The sequence below is a fragment of the Aspergillus nomiae genome, assembly GCF_001204775.2.
Source record: "Aspergillus nomiae NRRL 13137 chromosome Unknown contig00163, whole genome shotgun sequence".
Lineage (NCBI taxonomy): Eukaryota > Fungi > Ascomycota > Eurotiomycetes > Eurotiales > Aspergillaceae > Aspergillus > Aspergillus nomiae.
Window position 1 is genome coordinate 1 of NW_015378218.1, and position 24,973 is coordinate 24,973.

The window sequence follows — 24,973 nt, forward strand, 5'->3', positions numbered from 1 at the left end:
CGACCCGACATACTCGCCATCCGCGACGCCCAACATCTGGCTCAGGCCCTCAGCCTTACCCAGCAACCACTCACCGTGTCGCAGGCCATTGCGCCAGTTAAGCGGCAGATTAGCGTAGCCCAAATAAGCGCCCAGCAGCGCGCCCGCAAAGCAGGCATTGGTGTCAGCGTCGCCGCCTCGCATGACGAGGTCTGTGATGAGCGGCTCAAACGCCAGTGCCCGTGATGTGAGCATGCTGGTTGCAGTATCACGCATAGCGAGACGGAGGAGGTGCACGCCTGCGCCCAGAGTCTTGTATACGTAGCCGATCTTGCCGCTGTCGTCCAGCTCTAAATCGTCGAGGCTCTCTACCTTGGCGTGTCGGCGCAGCTCCGAAACGTCCAGGTCTGGCTCGTCTCGCCGTTCCGGGTGCTCTTGCAACGCTTGGGCACGGTGCTTCGCATACCAGTGAATGGCCGCATCGATCATGGAATCGATGTCTGCCTCTGTGTGAACCTCTCGTAGTACTAGCCCGCGCACGAGTGCCGTCCCGATGGCGCACGAGACTACACATCGCGGGTCGACGTGCGTCACGACCGAAAAGGCGGCTGCCAGGTCAAACGTCTCGTCCAGGTTCTTGTCAAGACAGACCAACCCCAGCGGATGCGTCCTCATGAGACTGCCATTGGGCGCCACGTTGTACTTGCAGTTAGTCCAGTGCCGCCGGGCTGCCGCCTCCGGGTCATCAAGATAGGTCTTTGTCCGCACGATGGCGCCCACCGCGCGTCCCAGCCCCAGCGGCAGGGTATCGAGCGGCAGAAAGCCAAACTGCACCCAGACATGCAGTCTGGCTGCAAAGTCTGCTGGGTCGAGAGTTTTGAGGTCCGTGTGCAGGCAGGAGAGCAGCAGTAGCATGGCGTGGTCGGTATCGTCGGTCCACTCGCCGGGTCGATGCGGTCCTCGGTGCGCGTCTCGGCGGAATGGAGTCGCCTGCGACTCTGGGGAGAGCACAAACTTGCGCGCGGGATATGCGGCGGCCGACATGTCGCCGGAGAGGAACTCGGTGTAGAGACCGACCGCGTCGCCCAGCGCGGACCCCACGAGACAGCCGATGATGCTGTCATGGAGGCCTGCCCTGGCTAGGCGCTTAAAGCCATCTTGTGATAATTGTATTTTGTCCATGTAGGGTTGAAGCTGTTGCGCACGGTGGTACTTGCAGCTTTCAGCGTGCTGTTAAATGAAGCCTAAGTGGGAGCCTGTTGAGGGAGCCACGGATAAACCTCGCCAAGCCGCAAGGCAGACTTGCCGGATCTGCCGTATACGAGGTTGGCAAAGCGCCACTGTTACCATAATCCGATTCACGATCCGTGATACGAAAAAGCTGCTTCTAATAGTGGGATTCCTTGTGAATGCACTGTGCACGCGGTGGGCGAGGTCCCCGTGGGATATGGCTGGCCACATTATGGCAATCTGTGTGAAGCGCTTCCATGGTACCACGTTGTAAATGTGTTTGGAGCCACAACGAGATTCTTATGATTGATTGATTCTTGTATGGCGTCAGCCATAGACGTTGGAACATAGTGGTAGATCGCCATATTTAGTCTGCTTGGCAACGGGCATAGAAAATTCGTTGGTTGCCTGGCAGGCAATTCATTAGTTTAATATACAGCTAGCTCGTCGCCAGCTAAACCGCGAAAGCCACTCACGTCGCCTAAATGGCCTCGTAAAAAACTGTCTTACGACGACATGCCAAACACGCCTCGTCCCGTGGAATCGGACGGGTCAAGAGTGGGCATACATCGAATTGGCACAACCGAGCTGCTTGAGCAGATTCTCCTCCATCTTGACATGCAAACCCTCCTCGTCTCAGCAACACGAGTCTGTAGGGCATGGAACAGCCTGATTACAGCGTCTCCACCCCTGCAGCGGGCGCTTTTTCTGCTGCCCGAAGACAACCATGACCCATCAGACACAAATACCATCGTCAATCCACTGCTGGCGAAACACTTCCCGCCTTTCTTTACCCCCGTTTACGATATCGGCTGCCCGTTCCCTATCCAGGGCCTAGCACCCGACGAAGGTTGCTACGACTATCTCTTCGAGGACGTAAGCTACAACGGCATGAAGAATTTCAAGTCCATGCCTGTGTACCAGCTGAGCATGGCCAACGACGACTTCATCGACCACGACGGACAAGATCCCAACGCCAATACAAAGGCCCGGGAGAACAACCCTTATCTCCGAGAATGCGCGTCGTGGCGGAACATGTTGACGTCCCAGCCGCCAGCCAGGAAGCTGGGCTACTGTATGCTCTCGACCGGCGGGAACAGCACCATCGCCAGCACCAAGATTCTCTCCGTCAAATGCCGGAAGGATGGTGATGACCAGGGCGGCAGCATAGAAGTGAACTCGGCTGCGAACCAAAACCCTCCCATACGCATGGCAAACCTGTATGCACAAGTGTTGCTATATATGAAAATGGGATCGAAGCATTGTGGCTTTAGGATCATGTGCAACCTGGAGAATCACGATCGGGACTACGTTACCCGGTACACTTCTCTGCCGTATTATCCGGGCTTTGCGTGGATGGAAGACCATATAGGAGTTTTGTACGATCAAGGCGCAGACATCGTGTTGCAGCACGTTGTTCGCCCTCTGGGCTGTTTTTTCATGGGATCTAACCCGGAGGCAGATGCCGTCTGGCGGCGGTGCCAGCCTGAAAACTTAGAATCAGGTTTATACTCCGAGCAAATCTCTAAATACTGGAGATAAAAACAAAGCGGAATTCAGTGATTCGACGTTACTCGTGTCACGGCACACGCCATATGCCGAAAACCAAGCGCATGTCCACCCATGCTTTAACGATCATCTCCATATGCGAGTCAGGCCAATATATCTTGATGTGCTATGTCGAGTTGAAATACAGATCGCTATATTCAATTTCAAACCTTGGCCAGGCCCCCCTTAGAGAATCATTTCGTTCTGGGACGCCAACGTTGTATGCCAGACACAATAGACTTCATCCCATATGCTTTCATTCACCTCATCCGTTCCTTGGCCATTTTTTGAGCTGAAGAACGGACGACAGCGCTAGAGAGCCTCCATATTGATATGTCACAGGCAAAAGAGCGCTTTGAATGAAGAAAACTCAGTTGCGGCACCTGTCAGTTAAGATGACAGAGGGAAAGTCGCCCATATAAAGTACACTTAGGCTCATGAATAGTTCTCCTCTGTTTCGCCTGATAAGAATGCAAATGCAATAGTACAGAAAGCTCATAGGCAGGTATTGAGCCAACTAGAACAAGAAGTGGCATGTGGTATTTGCCGGTCCTCTATGTACATACAGTCGAGCACCAACACACCTGTATTACAATGGAAATGTGCGAGAGGGTCAGGATGAGCGAATAAGATAGTAGTGAGTCAATCTTCCGTGTATAATCGCACCCGACACCAGAATGCCGGCTTGTATAATTGGCTCACTGTACTGGAATGCCGCTTTGGCTCTCCCGTCGATCTCTTCTCGTAGCCGCGGCAATCATCAACGCCTTATACCCTACACGGTGTGTCTCGCGTGAGCCAGTAGGAAAGCGTTGATGCGATTAGTCATTAGGTTACCAGGAACCAGAACCAGCGTCTGGGGCGTTTAATTTATTCACACCTGGCACTTCCACGTACGCCTCGACATAGGTCGTCCCAGGCGATTACCGCGCAAGAAAGATTCGTCTTAAATTGAGACGCGCTGCCCAAGGCGCTGCAGATTCATGTACCAGCTCAGCGCATCGCAATGCGCTTCCGCGAGAGCTAACAAGACATTAGAATGAGCGACGACGCACCGTACGAGGAAGAAATCAACAAACTAGTCGCCGAACATGGAGCGGTTCCTCCCCCGTATGTCACGTTCCCAGACATACACCCATTTGAGATCTTCTGGCGTATGGGCTCCGGCGAATCCTATTTAATGATATATTCTGCCTGGAGCGCTAAAGAGGGAATGAGCGAAGCCCAATGGATTGAATATTTCCGCAAGTTCCCACCTCCACTGATTTGGCTCACGTGGGTGATTGATTGTATTTGGAATGTCGCGGAGAAGGTCGAGGAGAATATCGGAGAGAATAGCGACGACGACGAGTTCACTTTGGATCCGTTGGAATTTGACTACTGGTGCTATTTCAGACGCACAGCGGCACTTGGCTTCGGAACGGAGTCGGATTGTAAACGTGCTTGGGAAGAGTGGGTTCCAGAAATATAAAAGAAAAAGAAAAGCAAAGAGAAGGAAGGAAAAAGAAATGCCAAGTATGGCGTGCGAGAGACGTTCACGCTCAGAATACATTAGTGTCAGTCTGAATTAAATATATAGTCTGCTTCAGCAGAAACTACTTGTCAAGAAACCGAGCACCCAACTAGTGCAAGAGTAAGACTAATCAATGATATAGGAATATTAAATTATACTCTACATTTGCAACAATCGGCATTCTCTCGTCCAAATTCCATATATCCAAGTCGCACGGGAGACATTGTATCGGGCTGCCTATCCTAGGATTAGAAAAATGTAGAGGCAACCATACCGGAGAAAAGATCATCCCACTGGAAACCATCAAGATCTACTAACTAGCTCCTCGAGGCTCTGAGCCAGCTGATTGCCATATGACGACTGACCTGTCGTGACAGGCGTTTGGTCCGGAACAGCACCCATCGGGCCGCTTCTGTTCGCGTCCACTGGGCTAGGAGTCCCCGCGAGTGACAGTTTATCGGGCCTCTGGTACATCTACGCGGTCGTGACACTCATAACCGGGGTTGTACTGGTGGCAGGAGTACGAGTAGTAGAGGCTCCCCCCAGTTGCAGCGGTGCGGATACCCGTGAGATCTGCTACTAAGCGCGATGCTTCTCCAAGACCTGCATTAGCGACTCGAGCAGGTTCGCCGCAGCTAGCGAGTGGCTTCTTGCATCCTCCAGTATGCGCAGGGCCTCGGCGACCTCCCCATAACGGATTTAATCTTGCAATGAGCCAGTTCCGTTGACGCACGCATCGGCCAGGAGCACAATTCTCGCCATGAAGACGCCATACAGAATGGTGGATAAGCGCAATCACATCTGCACGAAGGGGTGCTGGGCGCGCTCGAGCTGTGCTTCAGCGCGGATGAGTTGTCACGCGGACTTGAGACATGTCTCTCGTGAGGACGTGTAGGCCAAGTTGTTGTTCGGTCCGGATGTAAGATACGTGAATACGTGAGGTACAATTTACAGCGCTGGGTGTGGATCACCGAGTTGGGTAAGTAGGCTTGAATAAAGATGCCGCTTGTTGTTGAGTCGGAGCTGCACTCGTAGGTATCGAGTTGGAAGAAGGATGGGATGTCGTGGATCATCTGGTCAAGCTCAAAATCCATGGCCATGACATGAGCGTAGTAACTCGCCCCACCTGCGCTCGTCACAGCCATAGGGGTGTGGTCGACGATGCTTCATGAAATCTCGGCAAGGCGAAGCCGTTGGAGGAAGTACGACATCTCGGTCGGTTGGGAGACGGGTAAGTCTAGGTGCAGTCCGACGTCAAGCAAGTCTAGGTCATTGATGTTGCGCGGCTTCTTGACTATCGTTTGACGCGGGTTGGCCTGGTACACGCCCTCGCCTGGACCGCCATACCTCGCGGCCAACAGCCTGGCTCAAAGTATTAGTATTCCCTAGTTGCTTTGAGAACGAGTTTACCAAAGACATACCAGTCGGTCGCTACCAAGTACCACCACACCCGACGACCCATCTCGGCTTCGATAGTGTGTACAGAGACCGCATTGGACTCATGGTCTATGCGGTGGAGGTCCAGCTCGCGGCTTAATAGAAGCCCTATCGAGATAAGGGATCGATAGCGCAGTGAGACGCCCTTCCCTTCCAATACCTTCATTCAACATTAGTGCTTGAGTATAACTTATGTACCATAGGGGTCTATTACTGGCCCTTACTAGCACCCGTAACAAGAACAACAGTAGCCATGCTCGGTTCAACTATACTGAGTTACTCTCTTGGAGGAAAAGATCGTCCGTGTCGCATTCTACCAATTCGTTTAGCTGTTTGGGTTTTCTTGTAGACCTTGATTATGGACGCAAGGTGTTGACGGTGTCATACTCCTGGGCAAGGATGGCATGCAGCTTGCTCCGGCCCTGAGACGAGCGTGCATGTAAGCACCAACACTGCCAGTATTCTGCTTATCTCCCCGAATCTCCCCGGGCCTCTCGGGTGCCCGAGCCTAGTAAGGACCTAAAGAGACGCAGCCTGAAGTAGTGTCTTAACCCCTGAGGGGAGAGAAAAGGGGATGGTTAGAGTGGATCTATTGGGTTTTCCGGGTTGCTATCAGTCACTTGTCTTATCCCCACAGCCACACATTCATACATGACATACTCTATCTCTAACATTCAATAGTACGGAAAAGTATTAATCAATCAGGATAGCCGCCATTCGATCCTTCTTACTCAATTCCGGAGTCATACCTGCTTGATATACCACGCACATATACCACTAGTCAAATCAGCGATATGGGGCTATTCCAAATATAGTGGACCGGACAACGGTATTGCCTTCCTACTTGGCCATGGCAGATTCCAGGACGGTGTGAGCTTCAGTTGTACAGTTGCTGGCGGGCTTCTCTTTATTTAGGTCCCACAGGACTCAGCTCGAGTACAGACTAGCGCTTCAGCAAATCAATCCACTAGAAATGCAGACAATGACGATGCATAAATTAGGTGATGAAGAAGCTCAGGTCAGGTTTTACGCCATGTAATTAAATGACCGTGACCTTTTGGTTTCCCAGGTGAGGTTCTGTTTGCGTGCGTATCATAGTATGACATTTGGCCGGTCAAAAGAAGTATCATATTCATCGGAAGCGAATCTATGTCAAAGTGAAATATAATAGTGTTAGTATAATATTACTACAGAGCCGAATTGATCGAAGGATTCGACTGTTCGACCTTTATCAGATCCTGGTATAGCATATATGGTTTGTCCATCTAGTTATGTCGCCATGTTCACGTTTTCCTAATTGATTAATCGCTTCCTTGGACTTATCAAACACCAGTCGTACATCCAGCCTAAACGTTGGGTGAATGCTCGGCTAAATGGTCGTCCAACATGGCCAGATGAGGATCCTGCCAAAGCTCAGGCAGGAAGTTGAGCTGCATCCCCCACGAGTACAACACAGGGTTCGGGGACCCATTCGAACCCGATGCCGGTGTTACTGTACCTATATCCAATGCGTCATTATTATTAAGATACGGAAAGGTTGAGCGGCCATCATTGTTCTTGGCTGTAGCCAAGGCTTCAGCCGGGGTTTCTAGACCGGTGCTTTGTGAAGCAGCTGCATTGTTAATAGCCCGAAGAGCAACTTGGTAGTATAGCCGACTGACGTGGTAAGGAACGGCAGTTTCGCAGTTTGGATCATGCTTTTCAAAAAACCTGATCACCGTGCCCAGAAGATGTAAATCTTCACGGGCCTGGGGGCTAGTTTTGTTTTCCAAGATGTTGATAAGTAGGATATCGACGGTCCAGGCGATGTGATATACCAGGTAGCTAGCAAGGCTGTTAGTATTGCTCTCATGGTTGTTGTTTTGTGCAGGAATGTGGGCACTTACATGGTGAACGGGTGGCCCTGGTCATGGTAGTTCAGTAGGGAGATCGTGGCCCGCGCAGCACTAACGCACAATGCCACACTAGAGATGACCAAGTCGCTCTCTTCGTATTGATTCCAAAGAGGGACAACTTTACTAAACACAACGGAGTGGATAGATATAAGAAGTTGAAAGTAGGAGAAATGGAGTACTGTTAGAGACATTAGACGCGAGCCGTCTAAGCCAGTTAAAGAAGTTTGTGGGCGAGCCATGTCTGGGATTTTCTGCCTCCACCTTTGTAACTCTTCGTCGAGCTCCATCACTCCGGCATATAACTGTTCTGGAGACTGCGTAGAGGCCTGCGGGGAGCGAAGCCTGTCGTAAACTTTGTCTTGGATCTTGCCCAGGATGACCTGTTCACGGAGCCAGTTTAACGTGGAGCCATCGTCAAGCGTAAGCGTGTTACGCCCATCTTCTGGGTCCTCCTCTGGCAGAGAGGGGAGCAGGACGCTTTTAAGTGAGGGTGGTGTTGAATGGTACATGGCCAAGTCTTGCTCTATTATAAAGGCATGATAAAGCAGGGTCCTTTCGTGCAGAGCTGCAGAGCTACTTTGAGTGGGTACAGTATGGTGGTAGCCAGCCATGAGAATTGACTGGATGGCGGCTCCGAGGATGGCGGCAGAAGTATGGCTTCTTGATGTATATATAAGGTACATAACCTAAGGAGAATTAGTGAAGAAGCTCTCGTTGTAAGGATCAGGATCAGGACCATGAAAAGCATTGTCGCGATGCTAAATTTATTGGCGCTCTGCAACATCATCGCAGGAAGCATACTGAAAGAATTTTCAAAGCACTTTTCGGCTTCATCGGGTCGCATATTATCGAATTTGCTTAGCGAATGGGCTAAAACAATATTCAATGCTGCATATGATGTGGCATCTGAGAAGGATTGGTCGTTGAGATACCTTTGAAGTATTTCGGCCAGGTAATCGTCTTCGAGTAAATGGATGGAGCTATTATAGGTGGCGGAAAAGTCTGATGGGTATGAGATTTTTGAGCAACCGTATACATGCATAGAGGCCATTACCTTTGACGCATGCGATGATTGTATCATTAGGGGGTAAAGGATGGTTGGCCCGTCCTTCCAAATTTCCCAAAGGTACTTTTCTTGGAATCTTCAGGCCAGACAGGAGGGAACTAAAGCTGTCATCGCCTACCAGTGCATCTATCCAGCGGATACCATCGGGAGAAAGTATAGCGCATGATCCTGTTGGATGGTGTCTAAGTTAGTTGTGGTCTGTGAATCTTGGACTTTTCCTGCGCTGCGTTAGTTACCTATACACAATCTCTCGCCTTTCCTATCCTTCTTGTCAAGAGAGATTGACCTATCCTCTTGCGAGCAGAGGTTAATTGTCGGCGGACTTTGACTTGGAGCCGGCGAAAGCCCCGTAGTCTGTTGATTGACTGGGCCTGTCATATCATGTAGATATTCACGTCTCATTTGGGTAGTTGGGAGATTCATGGATTCCGAAATTAAACGCTCCATATTCTCCAATCGCTGAGTCAGAGCACGGTAAGACCTGTGTCACAAGATGAGCACAGGGTAACTAAGTGTGTAGGCACGATACAATGCTGAGTGGTACATTTTATTCTTTGGAGGACGCTGCCTTACGGCACTGTACTCGCAGCTATCCCCTCTTTCATTACATCGTGCGCAAGACGGGCGATTCCCGTCGCATCTAACCTAGAGCAATCAAGGTTAGAGCGATATGGTCGAAACCCCGAAGGCAGGTTGGACTACCTTGCGCGTGCGGCATGGGATGCACGCCCATCGTGACTTAGTTTCTCTATTGGGGTTTGAGTTCTCCATTGTGGGCTGGTCCCTCACACTTGTGTTCTTGGCTGGAAGCACGGATCGCGATGATATTCGGATACAAAATCGACGCCAGATCATCTGACCGCCCCACTTTTTTCCAGGCAGCGCTTAGGCAGGCTATATTGGGCGTAATGATGTCAATACTAGGTCTTCGATCCATGTATATTATATACATATTTCTCCTGATGTTGGAATCTTCATACCTTGTTAGCCTTTATTAATTGCCTTACTGATGTCTTTTCCTACAATTAATGTCAAATGCGTGGAACCTTACCGATCCTACACCGAAACATATATTTTCTGAATGGTTTGCTTCATTTTTCTTGAAAGGAAGCATCTTTCTTCACTCCCTCACCTTTCTCTAGAGATTCTAGTTTTTCAGTAACGGGTTCTCTGAGCTACATAGTAGAATAAGAACTGAAGTGGTGATGAGAGGATACACACACTACATGGGGTAGAAAGGTCAAGTGTGACCACTGAAAACGGGGACGGTCGAGAAGAATGTGGGCTTGGGAGGGCGGAACTGCAGCCATGTGTGGATAGATTTAGATCTCTAGCTATGGGTTATTCATATCTGGGATTGCCCATAATATAATGCATGGGAGTGAGGATTGAGGCTGCCTCTTGTGGTGAGAATTGTCGAGGTCGAACAGTCGAGCGTGGGGCTCGAATAAGGCCATACCGAAGAAAAATAAACAAGAAAACAATCATTTAGACTTATGTATCCCTTCTCTCTATTAGGTAACGCCTTATATTGTTCGGTGTATGATATCTCCTCCATCTGCATTGGGTGGAAATAACTATAATTAGGGTTTCTAGTTGAACATGTTACATGTGTATAAGCTATGGCGCAAATGAGTGGACCGAGAGGCAAGGATACAAATAGTCAGAGCTATTTAGCAGCTCGGAGGAAGGTCCGACAGTAATATCAGCTCGTAATTCTGATCTACGCATGGCATGCCACTGTTCATCGGCGCCCTTCACTAAGGAATGTTTGATGGCAAGCCATTAACCATTCGCAGATAGACCCGAGGTCGAACTGGTGGCACCACTTGACGCCCACCCCATTGTTGCCCAGACGACGAAGATCTGGCTATTTTCACGGATAGTGTATACACAAGCACACCCTGTAAGCTTTGGTCCGCCTAGATCAAGGAATATTGACGGAAGCATCACGAAGGGAGAGCACGCGCAATGGCTTACCGTTGTTCTAGAAGACCGCATTGAAGACCAGTGGCTACTAGTGGCGTGAGCAAATATACTCTGTTGTATATTCTTGTCTACAGCAGGCTCCGATGCGTCGGACGTATTTTACAGGCTGTCGCTATCATCTGGGACTCTCGGCGGATTGCCGTCGCCCAGGTTTTCGGCTCTATGTCCGTGATTGGTGCCCCATTTCCCCAGGCATGAGTAAAGCTGGACAGCCTTGACTTTCCCTGGATAGAAACCCTAAGCCGCCGAGCCAGGTTGGAACATAGCGCAAGTATTATACCCCACAATGGCATCACAAATGGACCCCGGATGGGCGGGGAAGCTACACAAGGTGATTGTCGGGTTGCCTTCGGCCACACCAACATCGTTCCCCGGTTTTTCCCCCGGCAATCCGGGGCAGCCTGCTGTTCAGAAGGTGTATATAAAGCTCGGCTCTTAGGCATGGGCCCGATATCAATGCCTGTGTGTACTAATATTTTCAACAACACCAAGTACTTGGGCTCATAGTTCAGAAGATGCTGCTGTCCTTTGAGAAACCCTACTTTGGTCTGACCGGGGGATGGCTGACCTTTTGGCTCACAGTGAGTTGTGATGTTTACGATGCTCCATCTCAGTTAGGAGCAGAATATAACAATGGTGAAACCACAGGTCGCTTGCGGTGTGGACATGACACTGTTCGGATACGATCAGGGTGTCTTCAGTATGTCGCTCCTTCGTCGTGAATACAGGGAAACTAACCACTTTTTTGGCAGGCGGCGTAGTAGTGACACAAGACTTCCTTGAGCTCCATGACCTGGTCGGCCCTACAAAGACTACAACACTTTCAACGGTGACTGCCATCTATGATATTGGTTGCTTTTTCGGTGCCATTCTGGCATTTGCGATCGGCGACCGCCAGGGCCGTAAAAACTGTATCATTTTGGGTACTGCTATCATAGCCATAGGGACCATTCTGCAAGCATCATCATACAGCTTGGCCCAGATGTTCGTCGGCAGGGTTGTACTAGGGTGAGTTGATTTGTCTTTCGGGCCAAGCTTGTCAACGGAAGACTAACCAGGTGTACAGTGTCGGCAATGGTATGAACACAGCCACGGCACCCATCTGGCAAACTGAAACAGCACAGGCCAAATGGAGAGGAAAGCTCGTTATCTTTGAACTGGGGTTGAATGTTGGTGGCTACTGTATCGTCAACTGGATCAATTACGGGCTATCCTTCCACGAGGGACCCATCGCGTGGCGTTTGCCTATCGCTCTGCAGCTCGTCCTTGTGATCATGTTATTCCTCACTGTCCCGTGGCTTCCCGAGTCTCCAAGGTATGCTGGTGATTCCCTGCTTAGAGACTGTCAAGTTATTCTGAGAACCATCCAGATGGCTTATAGCACATGATCGTCATGATGAAGCGGCAGAAGTGCTTGCCTGTATAGAAGGAATGTCCATTGACGACCCCTATATCACGACCCAGCACAACGAAATCAAGTTTAGCATCCAGTACGAGCGCGATAATGCCGTTCGGTGGCGCGACCTCTTGCTTCGTCGGCAGTCTGACGGCACCAAAACCCTTCGCCGGTTGCTCCTAGGCGCCGGCACACAGGCCATTCAGCAGCTTCAAGGTATGTTTGTATTCCAGGCAATGAGCACCATTCGTACACAACTCCCAGCTAATAAACCATGGCATGTCTAAAGGAATAAACATCATGAGTTATTATTTGCCCACAGTGTTGATGAACTCGGTGGGACTCTCGAATACCATGGCACGACTGCTGACTGCCTGCAATGCGACGTCATACTTCATCTTTTCTTGCCTGGCAGTTACAGTGGTCGAGAGGCTGGGCCGCCGAGGTCTTATGATGCTTTCTGGTTTTGGCCAGTTTGTGTGCTTCCTAATAATCACTATCTTGCTTAGGTTTGCCGAGATCGATAAGGTATACGCCACTGCCTCAGTTGCCTTCTTTTTCCTGTACCATATTGCATTCGGAATGGGAATGCTCGGCGTGCCATGGCTGTATCCAACCGAAATAAACTCCTTGCCGATGAGGACTAAAGGGGCGGCGGTTGCAACGGCAACGAATTGGTAGGAGATGTCAAACAGGATTAGTTACTAGTGTGTGTCTTGTACTAACGTGATGATTTAAAAGGATCACCAATTTTGCTATTGTTGAGATCACACCCATTGGGATCCAAAACATTGGGTGGCGATTCTGGATCGTGTGGACTGTGCTCAATGCCGTCTTTCTACCGATTATCTACTTCCTTTATCCGGAGACAGGTTTGTTGACACATAGCTGGTCGATGCGTGGACTACGTGCTGATCAGACTGCAGCAAACCGAACATTGGAAGACGTGGATGCCTACTATCGGTCCAACCCGCCATTGATCGTGGCCGGTGATCCGGATGCCACCTCGACAAAGCGTCCGCTTAGGTTCATCCAGCACGAGGATAGTGAAGTCCAGAGGAGGGCGAAACGAACTGATTCTCTGTCCTCTAAGAGTGACGAGTTCGCTAGTGCAGAGCATGTAGGGTGACTTACGATACCCACAAGAGGGGAAAAGTTTCATCCTTTGAGAATGTGATTCATTCATGACTGGACATCTCTACTATCCACAAGGAGCTATATAGACGACTGAATTCAAGCCTTCTTGTTTTATTCCTTCGTGGGTGCACATGTATGGTCGTCTCGGAGATATCTCCGAGGCCAGTATCCCCTGACCCACGCCACGCGACGGAGTAAGTCCCGACACATCCAAAACCTGATCGCTTCCCTAATTACTCAATATTTAGGGTGCGAGAAATACAGCCAGGGAACTGTATTCCACAAGGCGAAAAGGTCAGAATGCCCTGGACTGATCTATATACCAAGCCACCGTTACATAGGGTTAATATTCAGGTACTACGTAGGACCAGTGACGCTGATATAATTATCGTAAAATCAAAAATACAAAACCAATATGATTTTTAGAGAGAGTCAAAGAAGTTGACATTCCCAAGACACACTATCTACTCATAGTCATAGTATCTCTTACCGAGTGAAAGGAGGAAGCAGCGCGGCTGAATCGCGATGAACACTTAGCAATAGGAGGACATAGTAACAAGAACCCCGCGTCACCCAAAGGACCTGAATGCCAGGTCAAGTTCGAAGGTATATAGCATCGTTGACAACCTTAGCCGACGCCTTGTTCAATTCTGCATACCACTTGTTGACAACCATTTTAAGCCGATCCTTGTTGATACTCTCCTCAGTTGAAGCGTCTATCTTGACCAAAAGCTCGTCCTTGTCAGCTTGTTCCGGTGTCCCCTTGACTGCATTCCGAAACTTCTGCTGCACCGTTGGATCCAAGTTGGACCGCATAACCACTTCTAAAAGACCAGGTTTATCAGCGAAAAGCTTGTCTTTCAGGTAGAGTGTTAAAAGTAGTGAAGTCTGAATCTTTTCCGAGAGTGCTTGTTTGGCGCTTTCATCCAGGGATCCCTTGATTGCGTCAAGAAAGTCGTCCTTCTCAGGCTGCTCACAACTTGACTCAACTAATTGTATGAAAATAGTCTTATCATTGATAAGCCTGTTGGCTAAGTAGGACTTGGCAGTTGCTGAACCCTGAATCGCTGTCAAGAGGTCCTGCTTCTCAGTTTCTCCCAGGGTTCCCTCGATTGCATTGACAATCCTGTTCTTCACAGCTGTATCCGTCCACGAATCTGCGGACTTAACCACTTTTAAGAGATCCCTTTTGTCAGCGATAAGTTTCTGGACAATGTACACTGCGCACTGAGCAGTTCCAACGCCAAGTGTCCAGCCAGATCCTCCGTGTCCATAGTTATGAACGAGAGGAAATCCACAGTCCTCATCAGCTCTGACCTTGACATTCTTTTTGGTGAATGGACGCAAGCCTTGGGCAAAAGGGAAGTGGTTCACAAAGCCTGCGTGACTCAAGCTGGGCATGAACTCTCCTGCCCTGTCCCACATCTGCCGGACTTCGGGCGATTCAGCAGTCAGATTCATCGTATCGCTATGCCGTTGGATGATGGAGCCCACGTAGAGGATGTCGTCGTTTCGAGGCACAATGAACACCGTCTTGGTTGATACATTACCCGGCCCCATTTGTGCAGGAACCAGATAGGCGTCATTCAGATGACGGAACTTGCTGTAGCGTGTATTCTCAACGCGACGGATTGCGCCACGAACCGGGTACACGTCCTGGTCGTTGACTAGCTCTTTGGCACCGAGACCTGTGGCATTGACAATGACATCGGCCTTGTAGTCTGCTAGTAACTGCCGACCAGTTTCCTTAAGATCTTTCACCACTCGGGTCTCCAGTGTTGCCCCCTTTCGTTGGACAAGCGCCATGAGATAGCCCAATGCCTTGTCAGTATTGATAATCGGGGCGTCATGGGTGTAGCCACTTTTGAACTCCTTTCCACCGTAGCTCAGATTGATAGATGGTTGCTTGAAGGCATTTGTGATTTCCTCTTTGTTATGGTATACAGCATGATTGCGAATCATCCTTTTCGCGGCATAATTCCTGGAGGCATCGCCGCTGATGACGTAAGTCTGGATGGCCTTATATTTGTCGTTGTGTTCATATTGTGGCAATGATCTGTCGGTGCAGCTGGAGATGACGTCTTCATAGAAGAATTGATGAAGCTTGGCGACGGAGAGGCCCAAGGAGTGACCACCTTTCTCGTGTTCGTCGGAAATGTCTGCATAGGCCGTATAGAATGCATAGCTTTGCATGGCCCAGTCTCGATAATGTTGCACAGTGGCCCAGCCATCGCCTGGAGATTCGATTTCAGTCAAGCCACAACCCCCTGGGGGCATCTCCCATAAAGCCCCGGCAATCTGAGAAGTGATACGTGACTCGCTGAAGTCCCAAGTGCGTGCCCACTCTTTGGCAAGAATTGTTACTCGAGTGCCCTGGTCGAGAAGCATCCATGCGACCAGCAATCCGCTGACACCACCGCCGATAATGAGCACATGCGGGCTGTCGGCGTTGGGTGCCCTCCGCGGAGAATCGCCAGTTGAGACGTTAAAGTCCTCAGCACCTGGAGTGTACTTGCCTTTGAATACCGTCACTTCGGGTGCTGATGCCATAATGTTGAGTCTGGGGAAGAGTAAACGAATTCAGTGGTAGAGCTGGAAGCCGATTGCCTTGGGATGTTCAATACTTCAAATCGATGTGGATGGGATAGTAGACCGGACGAGGGAGCTTCGCAGTATTTATAGGCTGAGATCTACTGGTACCATGCAATGGCATGCTCAGTGATAGTGCCCTCGGTGGTGTAGCATGAATTGCTTTGCTATGAGGGATATATTCCCGGCCTCGCACACCTGCGGACTCTCCAATGACAATGTTCCTTTGGCCAAGAATCCTCCTGTACCATAAGACGCAGCGCATCATGTGCGATGAGCTTTGTCCATGTAGCTCTGGGGTGAATATCTGATGATCATCTCGCTTCCCTTCTGGGAACCAGGAGTCCAGTGCGCCTTCCAGTACAGTAAAAATCCTGCCTGTGTAGTGGAATTACACCATACACTTCTCCAAGTGTCCGGACATTCCTACACGTCAGCATTCCAAATGCATGATGCAGGAAGCTACAGCCACCGTGGACCACATATATCAGAGGAAGAGAGGTCGAATCCACTCTCTCGCCTACGTCAGATTGCGAGGAAAGCAGCCGAGAGTGTGTCGATCTGAGGTCTATGCAGTTGGCCTTCTCTGATCCATTCCAGACATGGTTGACTATAGCCATGCTCCAATTCGGAAGAGGGGTTATGGACTTCTCCACTGGGAACCATTCAAGTTTGGCTAGAGCGTCAAACTAGACCTAAGACTCTAAATTATTGATCGCCTATGTCGGCACCAACGGTGAGAATATTAAGATTATTTGTTAGCAGTACGGTGTTTTTCACACTTTCTTCGAGTACCCACAGTTTTAGGTCCACGGCCCACCCCGACCGTGCATGCATGCATATACACGTCAGTCATAGTATGCTGCGAAAGTCGTCCTTCTCTGCAATTTCCTTCCTTCTCTTCCACCAATAAGCAAGTACAGCCTTTCTCATCAAGTGCTAGAGCGCAGAGTTGGTGTAGTGTCAATGCACCAGACTGGTAGCTCTTGTTCTATCGCTGTGTAAATCGCATAGACGATGTCTCAGCCAGCTGTCTGCTGAATTTCGCCGCGTGCTCATTTCGTCTGCATGCATATGCGGGCTGTGGGAGACCGACTTATTTCCAGCTGCAGTATACCCTTTACGGTGAAGCAAGTACTGCATGGCCCCTACTTTGGTAGGATCCTGTAGGCTGATAGAGCGTGGATATTAGCACTAGCACCTGAGATGGAGTAGTTCGTGAAGCGGAAGCCTGTCTATGTGAGGCATTGTGATGCAGTAGACTAGCCCACTATGCTGCATAGTCGCTGCACCTTGTAACTATCCATGAGTTCGACTGGCTCAATCTCGTTTTTATTTGTCAGAACTGAAACCTGCACATCATATCATATGCAATGGCCTTGCTGACCTCCCTTGCGGGCATTATGGATCGTCATTTCGTTAGTACCTTGCAACCACGGCCATAGACAGTCCTTCGGATAAATGTTCCTACTGCCAAGACCGGATCGAGGTTCCAACAGTGGCAGTGATACTTAAACGTGGTACTAATAAACCCATCTCACAGCATTATTGCCTCTCCGACTGGGTATCGAGGACATGCTGATCATTCTTGTGGCTGGCTGAGATCTGCCCGAGGGGTGTGCCGATCATAGCGCAACACAACAAGTGAGCTGGTCGGCCGATTTCAAATATTATTTGCAGACGTGCAAATGGTACAAAGTGGCATCTCGTGACATCATATTACGTGGCCCGCAGAGCTTGGAGAGAGTAGACAGCAGCCGTTTGCAAACATTGATTGCTGCACGATGGTTGGTTCTGAGCGAGGTCCGCTGTGGTTGAATATTGGGGATATCCATGTCGGAGCCTCTTGGAAGGCTACGTTCCTGCCCCGCACAGCCTACAGAACAGCAAACCATCCATGATCGTCATACACCCATTTGCTATTGAAGTAAAGCCAATTAGGCTCCCCCGCGAAGAGAGTTGTCTCGCAACGGCCTGCCTCAATGAGGCATCTCCCCAAGTTAGTCAGTATATTCTTAGCTGGAACCTGGCTGTAGAGTTTTATATAGATATGTTTTTCTACTCATCCAAGACCCCGCCTTGGCGTAAGTGTGAATATAGGGTGGATTTATACTTGGAGATCCATGCTTGTATTAAGGAGATGGAGATGTCTCATTGAGTAGTGCCGTGGAAGTGGCCGGCATCATTACCGTCAATTCATTGTTCTCGAAGTTGGCAAGGACAAACTGGAACGGAGTCTCCAACTTTTCGAGCTGAAGCTAGTCGACGAGCATGGGAAGCACCTTGCATACCTGCACCAGTGGGATATCGATAAACGTGTCTTTAAGTCATTGGGTATCTCAGGCGGTTTGGCTGTAGCAATTAACAGATTTATCTGCTGCTCAGCTCCGCACTAGTTCAACATGTTGCACTTCTTGTGGATGTTCCTAATGCTTGTACAACCATGGGACTAATGACGGATGTCTTTGATTTTCATATTCGGCCGGAAGCTGTTCTGGGCTCAGAGAGATATGAGGTACTCTTGAGTTTGCGGTGTTCAAAACTCGGAAATGGAAATATGGGATGAAAGATGACGACATTCCGATGGAAAAGTCTGGCTATGGGTACTACCCATCCTCAGCGCCATATTCAAGCATCAGGCTAACCACATTCTGATGTTCACCCTGGGCAGCACACTCGAGTGCTGTCATGCCAAACGAGTTTTTGCACTTCAGCACCCTTGTCAAGGAGCAACATAACCAGATCCTCATAACCATAACTGGCAGCGTATATCAGTGCTGTACTGCCCTCATCATCCTGACAGTTTAGATTAACACCACTTTTAAGTAGCAGCTGGACTATACCAACATGTTCCTGTAAAGTAGCCCAGATCAGTGGCGTGAAGCCCTCCTCGTCTCTGCACTCTAGATCAGCGCCATTATCAAGTAGTAGCCTGACCACATGTTCATTCCCCTGTATGATAGCACTCAGCAGGGGTATGGAATCATGACTGGGGTCAGTGCCATCTCCATGCCCAGGATCAGCGCCCTTTTCAAGCAACAGTCTGACTACACACTCATGCTCTCCGGCGGCAGCATATGCCAGTGGTCTGCGACCTTGATCATCTCCACGCATAAGATCAGCCCCTTTCTCAAGTAGCAGCTTAACCACACCCTCTTGTCCATTTTTAGCAGCGTATATCATGGGTGTGAGACCAGCGTCATCGCTATCCTCGAGACCAGCACCGTTTTCAAGTAAAAGTCCGACGACACCCTCATGTCCGTTTATTGCAGCATGTATTAGTGGTGTGCCACCACCATAATCACCACGGTGAACGTAAGCACCCATTGCAAGCAGCAGCCCAACCACATCCTCGTGTCCATTTTTGGCGGCACATATCACGGGTGTATAGCCGTAACAACCTTCACTGTGAAGATCGGCACCCCGTTCAATCAATAATCTAACCACATCCAAATGTCCGGAAGAAGCGGCAAGTATCAGGGGTGTTTGACCATCCTTATCTCCGTCTCTGCACTCTACATCAGCGCCCCTTTTAAGCAGTGCCTCTATAGCTGATTTATATCCATGTCGCGAGTACCATAACAGCGATGAGCCTCCAGAGACTTTAATATCATGTTTGTATAGGGGACCCATTTGTTGAATGGCGTAAATACGGGAACTTGCCCTTAATATAGAAAGAACATCCTCCGCGTTTGGTAGGCTTTCAATGATGAGAAGTAGTACCTCATTGGGAAGGTTGAGGAGAGACATTGTAAAGGCAAAGATAGCCTAGTTATCGAGCTACTTCTCAACAGTTCTAAGTATATTTGGCCATTTCCCTGATGGAAAAACAAATGCGGTATTCAATGTCTGGAGTGCAAGTATTCCATAAAAGGAAAGAGTTTGATGCGCTTCAGCTAAACAGATGATCACATGACCGACGTACACACTATACCAGAGGCAGTAAAGGCCAGTTTGGCCCGTGACCCGTACTTGTGTGGAGTAAGCTTCTTAGACCCACCGCTCCTAGCAGTGTTGACCTTAATAATAACTGCTAATATCTACGCTCTTCCTCTTTGACTACTATTTCTACCGCTCTATTCATTCTCACATTGCACAACAGCAGACTACGTAGCATGATCCACCGCATCCAGTAGATCCTGATTTCCCCCCACACATGCATGTAGCAATAATGAGAAACTTTGATACTAGATTGAATTGCACTCTCGATGTCGCTGTTGCGAAAGTACTTGTGTCAAACTTTCAGTAAAGAATACGTCTCCACGTCGCTTTCACAAGCCTCCTATGTGGTTAGTTGTCTTGACATGAATCTCCACCGCGTTGACATTGCAAGCACAGCAGTTTGCCCCAACAACGGTTACAGAGTTTGCACTTATCACAGGAGCGGTGTTTCGCCTATCGCGATTGCCTTGGCCGTGCGATCCGGTCTGGAAAGCACTTGTGTTCACACAGGGCCATTGTTGTGAGATGAGACTACGTGGTTGACGCCGCGGGGCACATGCCCCTAAGGCCGTTAGGACTAGCTGTAGGGCATGTTGGGGAGTGAAATCGGAGAGGGCCCAGAGCAAGAAAACTCTATTTGTCCATTTTTCGGCGTTTTTACCGACCTAGCATGTCTTCAACGTATGCGACTAGGCTCGGGACTAGGCACCGCAGCGGCGCCTGTGGGTCTTCCTCGGCGATTCCACCGACACAACCAAAATACGAAAGGTGGGTGTAATATTGCCACTCGTATGTTTTTGTCCGGGGTAAGAGTCTGGGGGAGGAATCTGGGGTATTTAGTCATTAATCAAGCCTTTAGCAATATCTTCTGGTCCATACTCTATGTGATAAAGGAATTATAAGAGTCAGGGCACTTCCTTCCATACCTCCTGTGTAACTGTTGTTAGAGCTGGCCCATTTTCTATCCTTGTTCTCCTGCCTATCCTCATCACAGACTGTATTCCTTTCCGAGGGGAAGGACGGAGCAACGCCGTCGTTTTCGCCACACATTATACTGATTCATACATAACTAGCAATGGGAGCTGGTCGTGGCAGTCCCACTGTCGCCAGTGGTCAGGCGATTGCTTATGGTCCCACGGGGTACAAAGGCATAATCAATGAACCTCGGATCTTTGGACTAGCATGCTTCGCCTCCATAGGCGGGTTTTTGTTTGGGTATGACCAAGGTGTAATATCTGGTGTACTTGTCATGAACAACTTTGTAAGTCAGTTTCGTGGGTGTTTGGTATCATATTATATAAACCGTCTCCAATCCCGTGTTAACATCTGTGTCTCAATGCAGGCAGAGCATTTTCCAACCCTGACCGAGAACGCAACCCTACAAGGATGGCTCGTTTCAATCATGACCTTAGGTGCAATGTGTGGGGCTTTTGCGAATGGTCCCATCAGCGATAGCCTGTCACGCCGATGGTCGATCTTATGTGCCAACATCGTCTTTCTCATCGGCTCCGTCATCCAATGTGCAGCAGAAAACGTGGCGATGCTGTTCGTTGGTCGCTTCGTATTTGGCTGCGCAGTTGGCATGCTAGCGATGGTTGTTCCTCTCTACCTTTCCGAGCTTGCGCCCCCAAATATCCGAGGCGCATTGGTGGCCTTGCAACAGCTCTCGATCACGCTAGGTATCATGAGCAGCTTTTGGATCAACTACGGAACACAGTATATCGGTGGTACCGGTGCGGGACAAAGTCAGGCTGCTTGGAGAATCCCTTTCGCCTTGCAATGCTTACCTTCAGCTATCCTTGCTATCGGTACCTTCTTCCTTCCCTACAGCCCCCGTTGGTTGATGAATAAAGGTATGCGGAATTGACGAATAGATACTGGCTCATCTAACTGACGTTCTGGTAGGCCGAGAAGAGGAAGCAAAGCAGGTCTTAGTCCGCCTAAGACGGCTTCCTGCTACTGACTACAGACTCACGCTTGAATTTCTCGAGATAAAGGCTGCGCGGGTGTTCGATGAGGAGAGTAGGCTGGCAAAGTATGGCGACAACAGCTCGCGGTTCCAGATTGCATGGAATCAATATAAAGAGCTCTTCACAGTGCCTCACCTACGAAGGCGCACAACAATAGCATGTCTACTCCAGATTCTCCAACAATTCACGGGCATTAGTAAGTTTATTTCATGGCAACAAAAGTCCATCCACTAACCCTATCAGACGCGGTTATATATTATGCCCCACAATTCTTCGAGGCCATCGGCTTAAGAGGTAACTCGGTGAATCTGCTCGCGACTGGAGTTGTAGGTATTGTATTCTTCGTATGCACCATCCCAGCAGTTATGTACTTGGACCAGTGGGGCCGGCGGAAGACCTTGATACTTGGATCTATCGGAATGTCGATCGCCGAACTGATAGTGGCGACCTTGTATGCGGTTTACCAAGACCGGTTTTCAGAGCACCCAGCTGCCGGCTGGGCCGCTTGTGTCTTTGTCTGGGTCTATATCGGAACCTTTGCGTTTAGCATTGCCTGTGTGAACTGGGTCATGCCATCGGAAATGTTCCCCCCGGCGACGCGCGGTAAAGCTGTTGGCGTGGCGATTGCCGCCAACTATCTCTCCAATTTTATCGTCGCGTTGATCACACCGAGGATGCTCCAATCTATCACCTTCGGCACGTTCTACTTCTTCTTGGTGTTTTCTATCACGCTTGGGGTATGGACCTTTTTCTGTGTTCCTGAGACGAATGGTGTTCCCATTGAGGAAATGGATACATTGTTTGGTGGCAATGAGGGTGAAGCGGACCTACAGCGGATTGCGAGCATTAGGGCGAGGCTAGGATTCGAAACTTCGGAAGACGGAAAGATGGTGCTGGAAGAAACCAAACACGACAGTGTAGAACATTGCGAACGCGTAGACTAGGCAGGCTGATCGCGCAGTTTGACATACAGGTCAGGATTGATACCGTGGTCAGCAAAGCTAAGCTGCATAACACTGAATGCATAGTGTCGGGAGACCATTCATGACGCACCAGCGAAACGCCTTCTCATGGGAAAGCTCAGGTCGAGGATACAAAGCATTCATAGTCTCCCCATGTTGGCTTCATGGTAAATATATTAAATCAGTGGTTGAGTTTCATAACGAACATGAATCTTGTGCTACAATGACTATGTTCCTTACGCCTCAACCAACAGTATAAACAAACTACCAATGAAGTATTTTATTAAAGTACAAAATACGCATAAAAGGCTCTACGAATCGACGTGACATAGACAAAGTCCAAGGATCCCACCAAAACAAGTGACCGATATGTATTACACAATATAACTCTGCATTCTTTTGCGCACCACAACTAATTGCGAATAATCTCTCTCCCATCCAGCCAATCCATAAACCAAGCATAGCACATCAGGACCCTTCGCCTCCATGACCGCGTCCAGAAGAAGTTGCCAGATCTCCAACTTAGCCATGCACCGTAGCCAGTGTACTCGCGCTGCCCTTGCACCACACCGTCCCACGCACCCGTGTATGTTACCAGTGACCGCTGCTGATATTTAAATGGTCGAGTGTCCTTGAGACCAGAGTTGAAAAGCCGAATGAGATAATCCGCTTTTTGGATTGCAACTTCGGCCGTTGTCGGTAGTGTTCCGCCCTCGATGTCTGCCGCATCGCCCATTGCAAACACATTCGGTATCACGTTGCCATCTGGTGAGAAGACGTTAAGATGATCATCTGTCAGGATTCGGACAAGGCCATGTTCGGTCTTGCGGAGCTGCAGTTGGTCGACCAGCGGGATTGATCTGTTTCCGGTGGCCCAAATGAGCATCCCGTAGCCAGTGATCCCAGACTCCCTGGTCTCGATGGTGTCCTTTGTCACGTTGACAATGTGGCAGTTCAGCTTGACCTTGACCCTGTTGGTTTTCAATGCGCTGCAAGCGTATTCTGATAACTTTTGGTCAAATGGGGCCAGAATCTGGGGTGCGACATCGATCACCGAGACGGACGTCAGGTCCTTGAGGTGTGGGAATAAGACTCCCAAATCGCCTTCGAAAAGATCGGTTAATTCAGCGGCCACCTCGATGCCAGTGGGACCGCCGCCAACAATCACGATATGGAGCAGCTGCCTCTGGCGCGCCTCCGATGTCCCCGGCAATGAAGCCATCTCCAGGATGTCATTCAGACGAGTCCGCACAGTATTTGCATTGGCCACAGTCTTGACAAAGATGGCGTTCTCCGCCACCCCAGGGATACCGAAGGTGTTGCTTCGACAGCCTGGCGTGAGGATCACACGGTCATAGGATACTTCGAAACGATCCTCTTTCAGTTCTTCGAATGCGGGTTGGCAGATGAGCACCTGCCGGCTGAAGTCGATGTCGACCACGAAGGCCTTGATGTATTTGGCATGAAAGTCCTTCCGCCGGATCGGCTCATGGGCCAGACGGGGGTCAAACAGCCCACAGGCCGCACTGGCGAGGAGGGGAGTCACTGCAGACGTGTTCTCCGGCGCAATGAGGGTGATATCGTATTTTCGGTGGTCGATGCCGTATCCAAGTCGATAACCACCCCATCCACCGCCAATGATGACTACCTTTTCCTTGCTAGACATTGTTGATTTGTGGTCTGATGTTGGGGAGTGGTGCAGAAAGAGATTGCAGAATGAAAGTCACCTTCCCCTGAACGACCTTTATAGTTCACACCGGGTATGCATTAGAAATATACTGTCGATCTATGCAGAATATTCCTGACATCATGACTCCTTGTCCCGAACTAGTAGACTAGAGTCATCATCGGGAACACACGAGAGAACCGAGGCGAGGTGGTCTGACAGATTTTGCCACGTAAACATGTTACTGGCCTAGAGGTCTCTCTCAAGCTGGTAGGTTCAGGTAAGGGATGGACGCGCGAGTTGTGTGCGGGTATGGATGTACCTGCGAAAGCTAGATTCGTGAAGTTAAACTTAAGCTGTCATGAATGCTTGGCAGCGTACGGCCGAGCGTGCTTCTGATTGGCTCGATACTCTAGCCCAAATCGGCAATCCTCCGCCCTCACTAGCGTGGATCGATGATCTTCAGATTGTGCCCTATATCAGGGGAAGATGATGTGGATTCATTCTCTCACAGCCATTTTACCCATGCCTATTTGGGTCCCCGACTCAGGACGGTTAGGGTTATGGAAATTCTAGCCTCCATGACAACGGGTCCAGCGCCATGTTTAACTTTAAAATGACAAGCTGAGTCTCTCTGTCTGCCGCTCCCCACAT

General features: G+C 49.6%; 9 protein-coding genes across 9 annotated transcripts; 3 read left to right on the forward strand and 6 right to left on the reverse strand.

Annotated features, from left to right (window-relative positions):
- Nucleotides 1-9: 9 nt before the first annotated feature.
- ANOM_006449 (ADP-ribosylglycohydrolase family protein) lies at nucleotides 10-1,161 on the reverse strand (the record flags this gene model as incomplete). The annotated part of the gene is made up of 1 exon (XM_015551705.1): nucleotides 10-1,161. A coding segment is annotated over one exon (1,152 nt), but the record flags the coding sequence as incomplete, so codon positions are not given.
- Nucleotides 1,162-1,725: 564 nt separating this feature from the next.
- On the forward strand, nucleotides 1,726-4,853 carry ANOM_006450 (F-box protein; the record flags this gene model as incomplete). The annotated part of the gene is made up of 3 exons (XM_015551706.1): nucleotides 1,726-2,429; nucleotides 3,796-4,190; nucleotides 4,648-4,853. 3 exons carry the CDS (start codon nucleotides 1,726-1,728, stop codon nucleotides 4,851-4,853), a joined length of 1,305 nt encoding a protein of 434 aa, XP_015406227.1.
- A 583-nt stretch (nucleotides 4,854-5,436) lies between these two features.
- ANOM_006451 (fungal specific transcription factor domain-containing protein) lies at nucleotides 5,437-5,962 on the reverse strand (the record flags this gene model as incomplete). Its single annotated transcript, XM_015551707.1, has 3 exons — nucleotides 5,437-5,632; nucleotides 5,692-5,815; nucleotides 5,932-5,962. The coding sequence occupies 3 exons, from the start codon at nucleotides 5,960-5,962 to the stop codon at nucleotides 5,437-5,439; spliced, it is 351 nt and encodes a 116-aa protein (XP_015406228.1).
- Nucleotides 5,963-7,053: 1,091 nt separating this feature from the next.
- On the reverse strand, nucleotides 7,054-9,091 carry ANOM_006452 (fungal specific transcription factor domain-containing protein; the record flags this gene model as incomplete). The annotated part of the gene is made up of 5 exons (XM_015551708.1): nucleotides 7,054-7,531; nucleotides 7,594-8,288; nucleotides 8,339-8,604; nucleotides 8,657-8,836; nucleotides 8,905-9,091. The coding sequence occupies 5 exons, from the start codon at nucleotides 9,089-9,091 to the stop codon at nucleotides 7,054-7,056; spliced, it is 1,806 nt and encodes a 601-aa protein (XP_015406225.1).
- A 2,081-nt stretch (nucleotides 9,092-11,172) lies between these two features.
- On the forward strand, nucleotides 11,173-13,182 carry ANOM_006453 (sugar porter family MFS transporter; the record flags this gene model as incomplete). The annotated part of the gene is made up of 8 exons (XM_015551709.1): nucleotides 11,173-11,238; nucleotides 11,306-11,357; nucleotides 11,410-11,665; nucleotides 11,724-11,972; nucleotides 12,028-12,269; nucleotides 12,343-12,730; nucleotides 12,795-12,925; nucleotides 12,980-13,182. 8 exons carry the CDS (start codon nucleotides 11,173-11,175, stop codon nucleotides 13,180-13,182), a joined length of 1,587 nt encoding a protein of 528 aa, XP_015406226.1.
- A 602-nt stretch (nucleotides 13,183-13,784) lies between these two features.
- Nucleotides 13,785-15,740, reverse strand: ANOM_006454 (FAD-dependent oxidoreductase; the record flags this gene model as incomplete). The annotated part of the gene is made up of 1 exon (XM_015551710.1): nucleotides 13,785-15,740. One exon carries the CDS (start codon nucleotides 15,738-15,740, stop codon nucleotides 13,785-13,787), a length of 1,956 nt encoding a protein of 651 aa, XP_015406223.1.
- Nucleotides 15,741-18,437: 2,697 nt separating this feature from the next.
- ANOM_006455 (ankyrin repeat domain-containing protein) lies at nucleotides 18,438-19,529 on the reverse strand (the record flags this gene model as incomplete). Its single annotated transcript, XM_015551711.1, has 1 exon — nucleotides 18,438-19,529. One exon carries the CDS (start codon nucleotides 19,527-19,529, stop codon nucleotides 18,438-18,440), a length of 1,092 nt encoding a protein of 363 aa, XP_015406224.1.
- A 1,267-nt stretch (nucleotides 19,530-20,796) lies between these two features.
- ANOM_006456 (sugar porter family MFS transporter) lies at nucleotides 20,797-22,635 on the forward strand (the record flags this gene model as incomplete). The annotated part of the gene is made up of 4 exons (XM_015551712.1): nucleotides 20,797-20,982; nucleotides 21,064-21,574; nucleotides 21,627-21,887; nucleotides 21,935-22,635. The coding sequence occupies 4 exons, from the start codon at nucleotides 20,797-20,799 to the stop codon at nucleotides 22,633-22,635; spliced, it is 1,659 nt and encodes a 552-aa protein (XP_015406221.1).
- Nucleotides 22,636-23,065: 430 nt separating this feature from the next.
- On the reverse strand, nucleotides 23,066-24,319 carry ANOM_006457 (putative disulfide oxidoreductase; the record flags this gene model as incomplete). Its single annotated transcript, XM_015551713.1, has 1 exon — nucleotides 23,066-24,319. The coding sequence occupies one exon, from the start codon at nucleotides 24,317-24,319 to the stop codon at nucleotides 23,066-23,068; it is 1,254 nt and encodes a 417-aa protein (XP_015406222.1).
- Nucleotides 24,320-24,973: the final 654 nt, after the last annotated feature.